Raw genomic sequence first — 13,118 nt, forward strand, 5'->3', positions numbered from 1 at the left:
ATAAGGACAATATCAACCAAATATATTTTAGATATTAAATCTAAATCTGTGAAAAATTAAAAATATAAGTACTATAAAGCAACTCATTTAAAAAAAAATATTATTACCGTAGGTCAATGGTATAAGGGAGATAATCCCAATTGACGTCATAAATGAGGGAAATCATTCATATTGGCCCGAGACCACAATTAATTTCTCTATCATTTCTTTATAACGTTTTGTCGCATTTAAAAAATTTTAATTGTTGTTTTTGTCTAATTTTTTGTGTGTGTAATGTACAGTACAAGTCCAAAGATATATGCAATTTTCAGAAAAATTGCATCATTACATCATACAAATTTGGCCAATACACATCCCTACCCCTATAGACAAGTCAAGAGATGTTCCGAAAAGTGTAAATATAACCTTTTTGCACCTGGCCTTATCACTCTTTCCTTATTGAAATCAGTTAAAATAAAACATCCAAAAGTTTATTTCAGCTCTCTTCTTTCATTTCCACCCCAGAAAAGCTAAGAAATGAATGAGAAAGGGAAGAAGGGTCATTAATTGTGGTCTTGGGCCTATTGACGTAATAAAAACTTGTACTAAAAATTCCAATCTTCTTTAAAGTGCTGTATTAAATTATTGATTTTCCATCACCAAGGGGAGATTACTTTATTGAATTCAATAAGACACAATTTGTGTTTCTTGAATTTTTTAGAATACTAGTACATGTATATAATTCATATATTTAAATTAACAATGCTCAATATTGTAATCAATTATCAATATAATCATGTAAAATTGAGAATGGAAATGGGGAATGTGTCAAAGAGACAACAACCCGACCAAAATAAAAAAACACAACAGCAGAAGGTCACCAACAGGTCTTCAATGTAGCGAGAAATTCCCGCACCCGGAGGCGTCCTTCAGCTGGCCCCTAAACAAATATATACTAGTTCAGTGATAATGAACGCCATACTAATTTCCAAATTGTACACAAGAAACTAAAATTTAAATAATACAAGACTAACGAAAGGCCAGAGGCTCCTGACTTGGGACAGGCGCAAAAATGCGGCGGGGTTAAACATGTTTGTGAGATCTCAACCCTCCCCCTATACCTCTAACCAGTGTAGAAAAGTAAAAGCATAACAATACGCACATTAAAATTCAGTTCAAGAGAAGTCCGAGTCTGATGTCAGAAGATGTAACCAAAGAAAATAAACAAAATGACAATAATACATAAATAACAACAGACTACTAGCAGTTAACTGACATGCCAGCTCCATGTTTTAACTACTGATTAATTTAGGACACCATTTTTTTGGAAATAATGCTGTCTGCATTTGATGAAAAAAATCTACAAGGGAAAAAAAACAGATTATTGGCTAGAGTATACAGCATTGTTATGTTTGCAAGATGCTGAAAGTGCATTCCAAAGAATGATGACAGCGATTTGTAAATGGGGACAAGCAGAAGATATGGTATTCATAAAAAAAAGAAATTTAGATACTAGATATTAATTTTTCATTTTGAAAAATTTATAGATAAATTTTATATTTACTGTAATACATCCAACTGAAAAAGTCTGAATTCTTAGTTTCAAATGTAACAATTGATAAGAAGTAAAAGCAATTTACAGAAATAATTAGCAACAATAAAGTACAGAACTATTTATACATTGGCCCCAAAGGTATTTCTATGCACACGTTAATCATTAAAATTTTAGAAATATAAATTGAAAAATTCATTAATATAGATAATAATTTTTTTATTCAAAGAAGGTTTGATAATAGTGCCTTTCGTTCAAAATGTGTTTGTTTAATTTATTACTTTTTATAGCACTTATATATGATTTCAATGAAAGATGCACATTTTGTTTTGTTTCATAGCTTATTACTAGATTGAACAGAGTAGGTGTTACATTGTCACCAACCAGTAAGCAGAGATTGATTAAAAAAGCAGGAGAAATCAGCCATAAAGCTCTGTGTGATTATTTGAAGGAAAAGCCACTGCTAAAAATTACTGGGGACAATCTGGACATATACATTAAAAGTTGTTGTGTATCAATAGATAAAGGAAATACAGATTTCCATTTATTTGCCTCGAATGCCTTAACTAGCAGGTTATCATCTGTAGATATGGACAACAGAACCCCTGTATTTCCTGAGGTTAATGGAGATGTTTTAAAACTAACAGAGACAGAAATTGACAACATGAAATATTCATATTCAATATTGGTAATAATTTAAGTAGATGAATATTAAGTAATTGATAAATAATGTTGAAATTGTTTTGTAAATTGAATCCTTCTTAAATTTAAGAAAGAAAAAAACAATTTCGGATTCTATTTATACACAACTTTGTTTGAATACTTCTTTTATCTCATTGTGGTGATAAGCAGTTTGAAATGTAAACTGGACTCCGGTGCAAGGCTTTAGATGGAATGGCGGACCAGTTTATTTGAAATGGTAAGTATATAAACACATGCATGCCTTCCTGCTTACAAAAATGCTTTGATTGATATTATTTTTCAATTAACATATATAACATGCTTACATTAATGGTGGTGGCTTTTTGTCTTTATCTTTCTTTTTAGCTTAATTGCACTTACAAATTATAAGTAAATTCAGAGTTTTAAATTACTTACCTTAATAGAAAATTTATTTCTGTATTTCTTAAATGTGGAGGCCAAAGGATAATATATACGTTCAAAACTGGAATGTTGTTTCAAATTTTAATTTTAAGTTAAAATAACACCATCAATATCTGAATTTACAGTAGTTTGGTCAGTTTTTTTAGAAATAGTAGAATTCAACTAGCTTATAATTGCTGCTTAACATTTCCACTGCATTTATATTTTGCCTTTCCAAGCTTTAGCACTAACATGATAATTGTACAAACAGAGTCTTTATCAGGAGAATACACTTGTTAGTGTAAGTTGGATCGACCCCAACAGGAGACCAGAAAAAGTACAATGCTACTTATAACATTTAGCAATTACTAATAGAAATTAACCTTTTGGAATATTAAGACAATTCATTCTCTTATTTCCTATATATTTTATGTTTAATATAAAGAGCTAAATATTTCCTATAGGAAGTACACCACTAATTAGTGGTGTTACACCTATAACAGAACCAAACTTGCTATATTGACTTGGGCATTACTTTATTTCATTCTATGATCTATTTCAAGCAATAAAAAACACATAAAGTTTTGGTCCAAATACTATTTTACTAATTTTAAGCTCAAATTGGACTGGTAGTAGCATGTGGGTTATTCAAAGAAAACTGCATATGGATATTACCAATGGCAAATCTACTTTTTAGCTCACCTGGCCCAAAGGGCCAAGTGAGCTTTTCTCATCACTTGGCGTCCGGCGTCCGGCGTCGTCCGTCGTCGTCCTGCGTTAACTTTTACAAAAATCTTCTCCTCTGAAACTACTAGGCCAAATTTAACCAAACTTGGCCACAATCATCATTGGGGTATCTAGTTTAAAAATTGTGTCCGGTGACCCCGCCAACTAACCAAGATGGCCACCATGGCTATAAATAGAACATAGGGGTAAAATGCAGTTTTTGGCTTATAACTCAAAAACCAAAGCATTTAGGGCAAATCTGACATGGGGTAATATTGTTAATCAGGTTAAGATCTATCTGCTCTGAAATTTTCAGATGAATCTGACATTCCGTTGTTAGGTTGCTGCCCCTGAATTGGTAATTTTAAGGAAATTTTGTTGTTTTTGGTTAATATCTTTAATATTATTTTAGATAGAGATAGTTAAATTGATCCAACAAACTCAAAATTCTTGCAATCTGAAAGTAAATAGCTTTCTCTTCAACATTTTACCACAACTAAAATCTTCAACATTAATTCTTGAATAAGTAATATGGGGACGAAGTCCCCTATTACAGTAGAAAATTCAATAAAAAAAAAAAAATTGGGAAAATTTCACGAATTTTTTCATTGTACTAATGAACTCAAAATCGTTCATTTTTTTTTATCGCATATTTTAATTTCCGGATCTGCGCAGAACACATAACTCTACTTCTTTCTTCCCGTCTTGTTGTCGTGAGACTTTGATTAGTCTAGTAAAATATATGAACTCAAGGAACACAATATCAATATTTCATTTTTAATTATTCTTTGTCTTTGGTATGAATAAACATTACCTGATGCATTGAGTTTCTTTGTTTACATTGAACATGACGTCATAACTTAAATAACGTCACAAGTAAAATCCCTAACAACAGAACCAAAATCCGAACCTTACGGTATTTCCGTTTCTTTTTTTAACAAATATTTAAGTTACAAAAATTAATTCAAACAAACTTCGTCCCCATTCACAGGTAATGCCTGCCTCATATTATTAGATAAGAACAGTTTACAAGATAAAGAAGAAATTCATTATACTTTTTATACCATCTATTCACTAGTCCATGAAGAATTAACTTATATCAAATGATAATGTCAGTCAGTCAATACTTTGTGGTATACAATGATGGAACCAAAATTTCCAAACAATATTTCAGATTTCACTTTGTAAAAAATCCAGTTTTAGTAAAAAAAAGCTTTTGTTTCTTCATTTCTACAACAGTTTAATAAGTCATTTTCTTGGAGTTGATAAACATAATTACAAAGACTCCCTGGGACCACACACAAAATGCAAATGAACAGTGTTTTTTTTAATGTTTATATTCTCAAAGTCACAATGAACCTGCTTCACAGATTATTAAACAGTTTTCTGTTTCACAAGTTGCAAAGCTATAAGCAAAGCTATAAGCAAAGCTATAAGCAAAGCTGAGATGTTTAGGTGCAATAATCAAGCATAAGCTAAAATTACATAGAATTCAACCTTTTGGAAATTTGTATAGGTGTAACACCACTAATTCGAGCCCGGCCAGAAAGCACATACCAGAAAGTGGTACATATTTAACACAAAATAGTTTTTTTTGGCATCAACTGAAAGCTGAAGGACTGGTGATCATTGTAAAACACTATTGGACTTTTAATTTTGAATATTAAAAAAATTGCACCAAATTCTAAAAAGAGGGTACATTTTGTCTGTTTGTCAGATCTGAAGTACCTGTTTTGGTACATCCGAAGTTCCAGGAACCAGTTCTTTCTTATATGCCATTTAAGATATGTTGATTTTTTTCAGTACTAGACACCATAAAGTGTTGCTTTGAAATGCAATGATTGCCACTTTATTTGAACTTAAAACAAAAGAGGTGTGCCTGCTTGAAACAGAGGAATTTAACATATAAAACAATGGAAAGTTAGTGGTGTACATCCTATTACATGTACAGAGAATCATCAGAAATCCAATTTTTAGAAGTTGTACCTATTCCAATGAAAATAAGTCAAATTTGATGTTAGTAATCATGTTTAGTCATCGTTTTTTGGTGAACCATCCTGTTTATGGGAAATTTAAGCTCTTAAATTGGCATACTCAAGTATTTTAGCCTTTTATGGCCATACAACATACATGCAGTTAAGACTTGATTCCAAGTTCTTAATTTTGCATTTTTATACGACCGCAAATTTTGAAAAATTTTTCGTCGTATATTGCTATCACGTTGGCGTCGTCGTCTGCGTCGTCGTCGTCGTCGTCCGAATACTTTTAGTTTTCGCACTCTAACTTTAGTAAAAGTGAATAGAAATCTATGAAATTTTAACACAAGGTTTATGACCATAAAAGGAAGGCTGGTATTGATTTTGGGAGTTTTGGTCCCAACATTTTCGGAATTAGGGGCCAAAAAGGGCCCAAATAAGCATTTTCTTGGTTTTCGCACTATAACTTTAGTTTAAGTTAATAGAAATCTATGAAATTTTGACACAAGGTTTATGACCACAAAAGAAAGGTTAGGATTGATTTTGGGAGTTTTGGTTTCAACAGTTTAGGAATTAGGGGCCAAAAAAGGGCCCAAATAAGCATTATTCTTGGTTTTCACACAATAACTTTAGTTAAAGTGAATAGAAATCAATGAAATTTAAACACAATGTTTATGACTACAAAAGGAAGGTTGGTATTGATTTTGGGAGTTTCGGTCCCAACAGTTTAGGAATTAGGGGCCAAAAAGGGACCCAAATAAGCATTTTTCTTGGTTTTCGCACCATAGCGTTAGTATAAGTAAATAGAAATCTATGAAATTTAAACATAAGGTTTATGACTATAAAAGGAAGGTTGGTATTGATTTTGGGAGTTTTGGTCCCAACAGTTAAGGAAAAAGGGGCCCAAAGGGTCCAAAATTAAACTTTGTTTGATTTCATCAAAATTGAATAATTGGGGTTCTTTAATATGCCGAATCTAACTGTGTATGTAGATTCTTAATTTTTGGTCCCGTTTTCAAATTGGTCTACATTAAGGTCCAAAGGGTCCAAAATTAAACTTAGTTTGATTTTAACAAAAATTGAAACCTTGGGGTTCTTTGATATGCTGAATCTAAAAATGTACTTAGATTTTTGATTATTGGCCCAGTTTTCAAGTTGGCCCAAATCGAGGTCCAAAATTAAACATTGTTTGATTTCATCAAAAATTGAATAATTGGGGTTCTTTGATATGCCAAATCTAACTGTGTATGTAGATTCTTAATTTTTGGCCCAGTTTTAAAATTGGTCTAAATTAAAGTGCAAAGGGTCCAAAATTAAACTAAGTTTGATTTTAACAAAAATTAAATTCTTGGGCCTCTTTGATATGCTGAATCTAAACATGTACTTAGATTTTTGATTATGGGCCCAGTTTTCAAGTTGGTCCAAATCAGGATCTAAAATTATTATATTAAGTATTGTGCAATAGCACGTCTTTTCAATTGCACAGTATTGTGCAATGGCAAGAAATATTTAATTTCACAATATTGTGAAATAGCAATTTTTTTTTTATTAAGAGTTATCTTTCTTTGTCCAGTATAGTAAGCAAGAAATATCTGCAAGAATTTTTTTTTAATTGGAGTTATCTTTCTTTGTCCAGAATCAACTTAAATCTTTGTTATATACAATATACAATGTATATTCACTTTTTACTACCAACTGATAAATTTAAATAATCTTTACCATTCAGTGATAACAAGCAGTTTTTTTACATCTTAATATTTTATGATGTATTTAAATGAGTAGTATTTGTTGCAAACTCCATTAGAATATTTTAATTGAAATTAGTTTTGGAATAAGGGAAAGGGGGATGTGAATAAAAAATTGGGTTCAATTTTTCTCATTTGAAATTTCATAAATAAAAAGAAAATTTCTTCAAACATTTTTTTGAGAGGATTAATATTCAACAGCATAGTGAATTGCTCTAAGAGAAAACAAAAATTTTAAGTTCATTTGAATACATTCATTCTGTGTCAGAAACCTATGCTGTGTCAACTATTTAATCACAATCCAAATTTAGAGCGGAATCCAGCTTGAATGTTGTGTCCATACTTGCCCCAACCGTTCAGGGTTCAACCTCTGCGGACGTATAAAGCTACGCCCTGCGGAGCATCTGGTTTGTGATTGAAATCAATAAAACATTTATTCTATGACTTGTATATGGTACAACATAGCTCTTGGTCAAAATAATCCTATGATTTTCAAGTTTTTTTGTTTTTTGTTTTTCTTATGGTTACCTTTTACAATCTAGGCAAATGGTATATACTCATATAACAATACTAAAATCTCACTGTACATGCAATTTTGAACCAGTTTAGCAAGTTATCTAGCTGAGGGATATATAAAATGCTCTTAATAATATATGGAGGCGTATAGAAAAAAATCTGTATAACTGTGATTTTCAATAATTTATCAAAGTCCAAAGCCCGTAATTTCAGCAAAAATTAGCGGTGCAGAACTAAACTTTAACTTGACCTGTAACTCATCATGATTAACTCACATACCAAAAAATCAGTCCAATATCTGAAGGCGTTTAGAAAAAAGTCTGTATTACTGTGAATTTCAACAATTTCTCTAAGTCTAAAGCCCGTAATTTCAGCATAAATCAGTTGAGCGGAACAAACTTCAACTTGATTTGTAACTCATCATGGTTAACTCACATACCAAAAATCAGCCCAATATCTGAAGGCATTAGGAAAAAAAGTCTGTATAACTGTGATTTTCAACAATTTCTCAAAGTCCAAAGCCCGTAATTTCGTCAAAAATTAGTGGAGCGGAACGAAACTTAAACTTGATCTGTAACTCATCACGGTTAACTCACATATTAAAAATCAGCCCAATATCTGAAGGCGTTTAGAAAAAAACTCTGTATAATGGTTTGTTGAGGAATGACAGAATTTCGGAATTACGGAATTACGGAATTTCGGAATTACGGAATTTCGGAATTACGGAATTTCGGAATTACGGATTTCGGACAAGGGTAAAACTATATGGCACCGACAACTCTGTTGCGGGGCTATACAAATATGACTATTGGTAAGCACATAGCTTTCCTAATAGAAATTAATAAATAAAACAATGATATTGAGATTGAAACTAGAGGCTCTAAAGAGCCTGTGTCGCTCACCTTGGTCTATGTGAATATTAAACAAAGGAAGCAGATTGAAAATTGACTACAAAGGTCAATAACTCCTACAGGGGTCAATTGACCATTTCGTTCATGTTGACTTATTTGTAGATCTTACTTTGCTGAAAATTATTGCTGTTTATAGTTTACCTATATCTATAATAATATTCAATATAATAACCAAAAACAGCAAAATGTCCTTAAAATTACCAATTCAGGGGCCGCAACCCAAAAACAGGTTGTCCAATTCATCTGAAAATTTCAGGGCAGATAGATCTTGACCTGATTAACAATTTTACTTCATGTCAGATTTTCTCTAAATTATTTGGAGTGTTTATTATTATAGATAGAGATAAACTGTAAACAGCAATAATGTTCAGCCAAGTAAGATTTACTAATAAGTCAACATGACTGAAATGGTCAGTTGACCCCTTTAGGAGTTATTGCCCTTTATAGTCAATTTTTAACCATTTTTTGTAAAGTAATCTTTTACAAAAATCTTCTCCTCTGAAACTACTGGGCCAAATACTTCCAAACTTTAACTGAATGTTCCTTAGGGTAGCTAGTTTACAAATTCTATCCGAAGTTTTGATCTATCAACAAACATGGTCGCCATTGCTAAAAATAGAACATAGGGGTCAAATGCAGTTTTTGGCTTATAACTCAAAAACCAAAGCATTTAGAGCAAATCTGACATGGGGTATTAATGTTTATCAGGTCAAGATCTATCTGCCGTTAAATTTTCAGATGAATCAGACATTCTGTTGTTGGGTTGCTGCCCCTGAATTGATAATTTTAAGGAAATTTTGCTGTTTTTGGTTATTATCTTGAATATTATTATAGATAGAGATAAACTGTAAACAGCAATAATGTTCAGCAAAGTAAGATCTACAAATAAGTCAATTTGACCAAAATTGTCAATTGACCCCTTAAGGAGTAATTGCCCTTTAAAGACTTTTTTCACAATTTGTTCATCATGTTGACTTACTTTAAAAAATCTTCTCCTTTGAAACTGCTGTATCAATTTCAGCTAAACTTAGGCTAAATGAGTTTCAGAGTATCTAGTATAAATTTTATTTCCTTGTATGTAAAGAAACATAGCTCCTATTGCTAAAATAGAACATAGGAGAAAATGATTTTTTTTTGCTTTTGAAGAAAATAGGACGATCCAAAGAACATTTAAATAAATTGAAAAGCCAAAATAATCATTGATGAGAGATTTAACCAAAAGAATTAAGGTGAGCGATTCAGGCTCTTGAGAGCCTCTTGTTGATTGAATGTAATGCTTTTTTGATTGAATGTTATGCTTTTTTGATTAAAGGTGTAATACCACCAAATCATGGTATATCACATCCGGTTGTATACGAAAGAAGGTCTAAAAAAATATTCCCTTGAATTTGACCGTTGTAGGTAATTAATCCTACCTTTTATTGCAGTAAAACTATTTCTGTGTCATAAACATATGTCTTGGGTATTTCTAAACACCTTTATTTTTTATTTGTGATTTCTATAGAAAATTTGGTAATCTTGAGGTTACATGGTGACTAAACCTTGTGCACATATAGAATAAGGGGAGACATTTGATTGGTTAACTTCCAATGATGGTTATTTTCTTATATGCAATGAAATGTTATGTGAATTTTTTTCTATAGAATTGGACAGGATAAAACTTTACTCATGCCAAGTATTTCTTTATTTGAAACAAAGATAAATTCTGCACAATGTTTTGAAAAGTGCAAATTTAACAAAGACTAATAGGGGAAAATCAATGGTGGTATTACACCTGAATGTAATGCTTTTTTGATTGAATGTAATGCTATGTTGATTCCCTAAATTTTAAAGTTGTTCATTTTCAAAACTGAAATTGTTTCAATACAAATGTATTAACAAAATTTTACACATTTTAATGTTTTTCAGACATGGACATCTTTTTTCTTGTCGTCACAATAGGAAATTCAGTAGAAATTAAGAAAATTAAACGTCATATTTAAATTTCTACCAAACACCACTCAGGATATGTGAAAAAGCTCAAAGTTTGAGGAACAGAAATTATACAATTTAATTCATCGTATAGCCTTCAACAATGGAAAAGCACACACCACATATTCAGTAGTAAAAGGCAGCAAACAGACAAACTGGTGTAATATATGGCCTGATTTATGTGCAAAAAAAAATAAACGAAAACAAATATGTAAAGTTCTTCTATATTTTTGTTCAGGAACAGTAGAAATGTTCGATGAATTTGGAGTTATCGCATCTGGTGACTAACTGACCAAAGTCAGATTTGAAGGCGCCAAAAAACTACGTCTCATGTCTCCAACAACATCGGGAAGACTTGATCATTTGAGACCAGTTGTTATTGAGCTGTGGCATCTTAAACAAGATTACTTAGAAGTTTGTATGAATAAAACATCATTTTAATTATAGAACACAACCATAATTAGTGATGGTTTGGCCAAATATTACCTCAAATAATGGGGTCAGATTTTGTCTTGTCAATGTATATTATAATTCAGTGCTCAATCATTTAGGCAGATAATTTTGGTTGTTATGGAATTGCAATAATTAAATTTACATATGAATAAAAGGAGATGTTGGTTATCCAGGGATCAGACAGCAACCCACCAGCAAAGAGTAAAATTATACTTGAAGTTTCATGTTTTCTGTCTAAAATGTTCTGTGTACTACTTTTTGTGACTTTGTCTGTTAATCTTTTTAATTTTTAGACATGGCTTTCTAAGTTCATTTTCAACTGATATCTAAATTTAAGAAGGAAATTATTGCTACTTAAGCACTCCATGCAATAATCCTCTTTCTATCAAGTAAGAATTGTAAAATATGAGAGTACAAGGGGAAAAGTATGTTCATTTCTATAAAATTTCCATATCTTTAGTATTGAATGAACACATGGGTACATAGTCCTCAAATATGATAACATCTTTATTATATGATTGTATCTATAGACAAAGACTTTGTTAAAGCATGTATATCAGTTGTGGACTTTTGATGAGGTCAATGCCTTATTATGCTTATATATGGATCTGCATTTTTTTTCAACTGTATTTTGCAAGAAATTAAACATGTAATTGAAAACTCAATTTGTTTTAACAACTGCATAGTTTGTTGCATTACCATTCTTGTATCATTATCATCTGAATTAAACATAACATTCTTGAAATCTCCTGATATACTTGCAAATTTTCTTTTGTGGTGTGGCACTTCCTCTGTGTTTCTTATGTGTGACGTCATGATGTCTCAAATCTAAAGTTAGCAAGATTATTTTTACATTGATCACTAATATACATATAATTCGAAACATGGGATCAATATATGAAAAAATAAAAACAAGGTGTCAGATACGTAAAATAACCATTGAATCATGTGATTGTCATATCCAATGAAAACAGTATAATGCTACTCCATCTCAGTATAATTATATATTTCCAATTTTATTTGACAGAAAACTTTTAAAGCTTTTTACAAGATGGATTCAATGGACAAATTAGGTACCTTGGCATTTTGGAGAAATAGACCGAAGAAGACTGATATTAATGGCAAAGTCAAGAGTCACTTCAATTTACACAGCAAATTTTTCAAACTTATTGTAAGGGAGCTGATTCGAGAACAGGCAGACACACCAAAGAAAACAAAACAATGGAAATAGCAGGTGAAGTTCTTCATACATTTGATGTTATGCGTACAGGAGTACCTTCAGAAAGCAATGATGATTTATTCAATTAAAGTACAAATTTAACAATTAGGGGATTACACTACCTACAAATGGAAGACACTATAAAAGAAGGTGAGATATCTAGAATCATTCCGAACCTGAAAGTGTGCATCCCAATTTTTTATGCACATTCTTGCCTTTCAAAATACTTATTTGAATGTGTCAACTTCATAACTAAAGTAACCTGTTTTCTTTCTCCTTTGGAAAAAAACTTAGAGTGTTGGAAGGCAGTATGGTGAATTTGAGAGGTGGACAAGGCAATAACATCGAGGCCGACTTGGTACAGGAACAATCAGTAAGGAATCAGAAAGAGTTGTTATTAGGTCTTGGTGCTAATAAAACTAAAACACCTATTTCTGCTGTTACTGCAGCGGCACCAGTCATTTCTCAAATATTCAGGAATTTTGATGCTGAACACAACATTCCAAAGAAAGCTTTGAGACATGGTAAAATTATTTCAACAGAGGATATGAAAGTTGTCAGTGATAGTTTGAAAAAAATAAGACCATTCTTAAATACTAATGGTAGAAAATGTGCTTTCCCTTACTTACCATCTCAGCCTTCTTCAAATAAAGATATGATCAAAATGGACATTGGCTTGGATGTGATGCTAGGTAGGGTGGGTAGAGGATATATTTCTGTAGATAACGAGGAAGATGACAATCAAACAGCAGACATTGGTACTGATGATGAAGAGGAAATTCCAGATATTCCTCTTTGAACCAGGTAAATTCAACTGAATGTATGGTATTGGTGATAAATATAAAATCACCATACATTATTGGTGAGCTTCCGCTGTTCTTTGTTCTTTGGTTGGGTTGTTGTCCTTTTGACACAATTTTCAATAATTTATCAAAGTCCAAAGCCCGTAATTTCAGCAAAAATTAGCGGTGCAGAACTAAACTTTAA

At 31.6% G+C, this 13,118-nt stretch overlaps 1 protein-coding gene across 1 annotated transcript; it reads left to right on the forward strand.

Moving 5' to 3' along the window:
* Window positions 1–1,333: 1,333 nt before the first annotated feature.
* On the forward strand, window positions 1,334–12,143 carry LOC134716611 (uncharacterized). The gene is made up of 3 exons (XM_063579620.1): window positions 1,334–1,463; window positions 1,872–2,219; window positions 11,940–12,143. Exons 1-3 carry the CDS (start codon window positions 1,422–1,424, stop codon window positions 12,141–12,143), a joined length of 594 nt encoding a protein of 197 aa, XP_063435690.1. The 5' UTR covers window positions 1,334–1,421.
* Window positions 12,144–13,118: the final 975 nt, after the last annotated feature.

Source organism: Mytilus trossulus, chromosome 4, assembly GCF_036588685.1.
Source record: "Mytilus trossulus isolate FHL-02 chromosome 4, PNRI_Mtr1.1.1.hap1, whole genome shotgun sequence".
NCBI lineage: Eukaryota > Metazoa > Mollusca > Bivalvia > Mytilida > Mytilidae > Mytilus > Mytilus trossulus.

Excerpts from the sequence above, each read along its gene's own strand:
- LOC134716611 (XM_063579620.1), top strand. The coding sequence starts at position 1,422 with ATGATGACAGCGATTTGTAAATGGGGACAAGCAGAAGATATG. Across the intron at positions 1,464-1,871 it reads GGGGACAAGCAGAAGATATG|CTTATTACTAGATTGAACAG; the intron begins GTATTCATAAAA and ends TTTGTTTCATAG. Across the intron at positions 2,220-11,939 it reads AATATTCATATTCAATATTG|AAAACTTTTAAAGCTTTTTA; the intron begins GTAATAATTTAA and ends TTTATTTGACAG.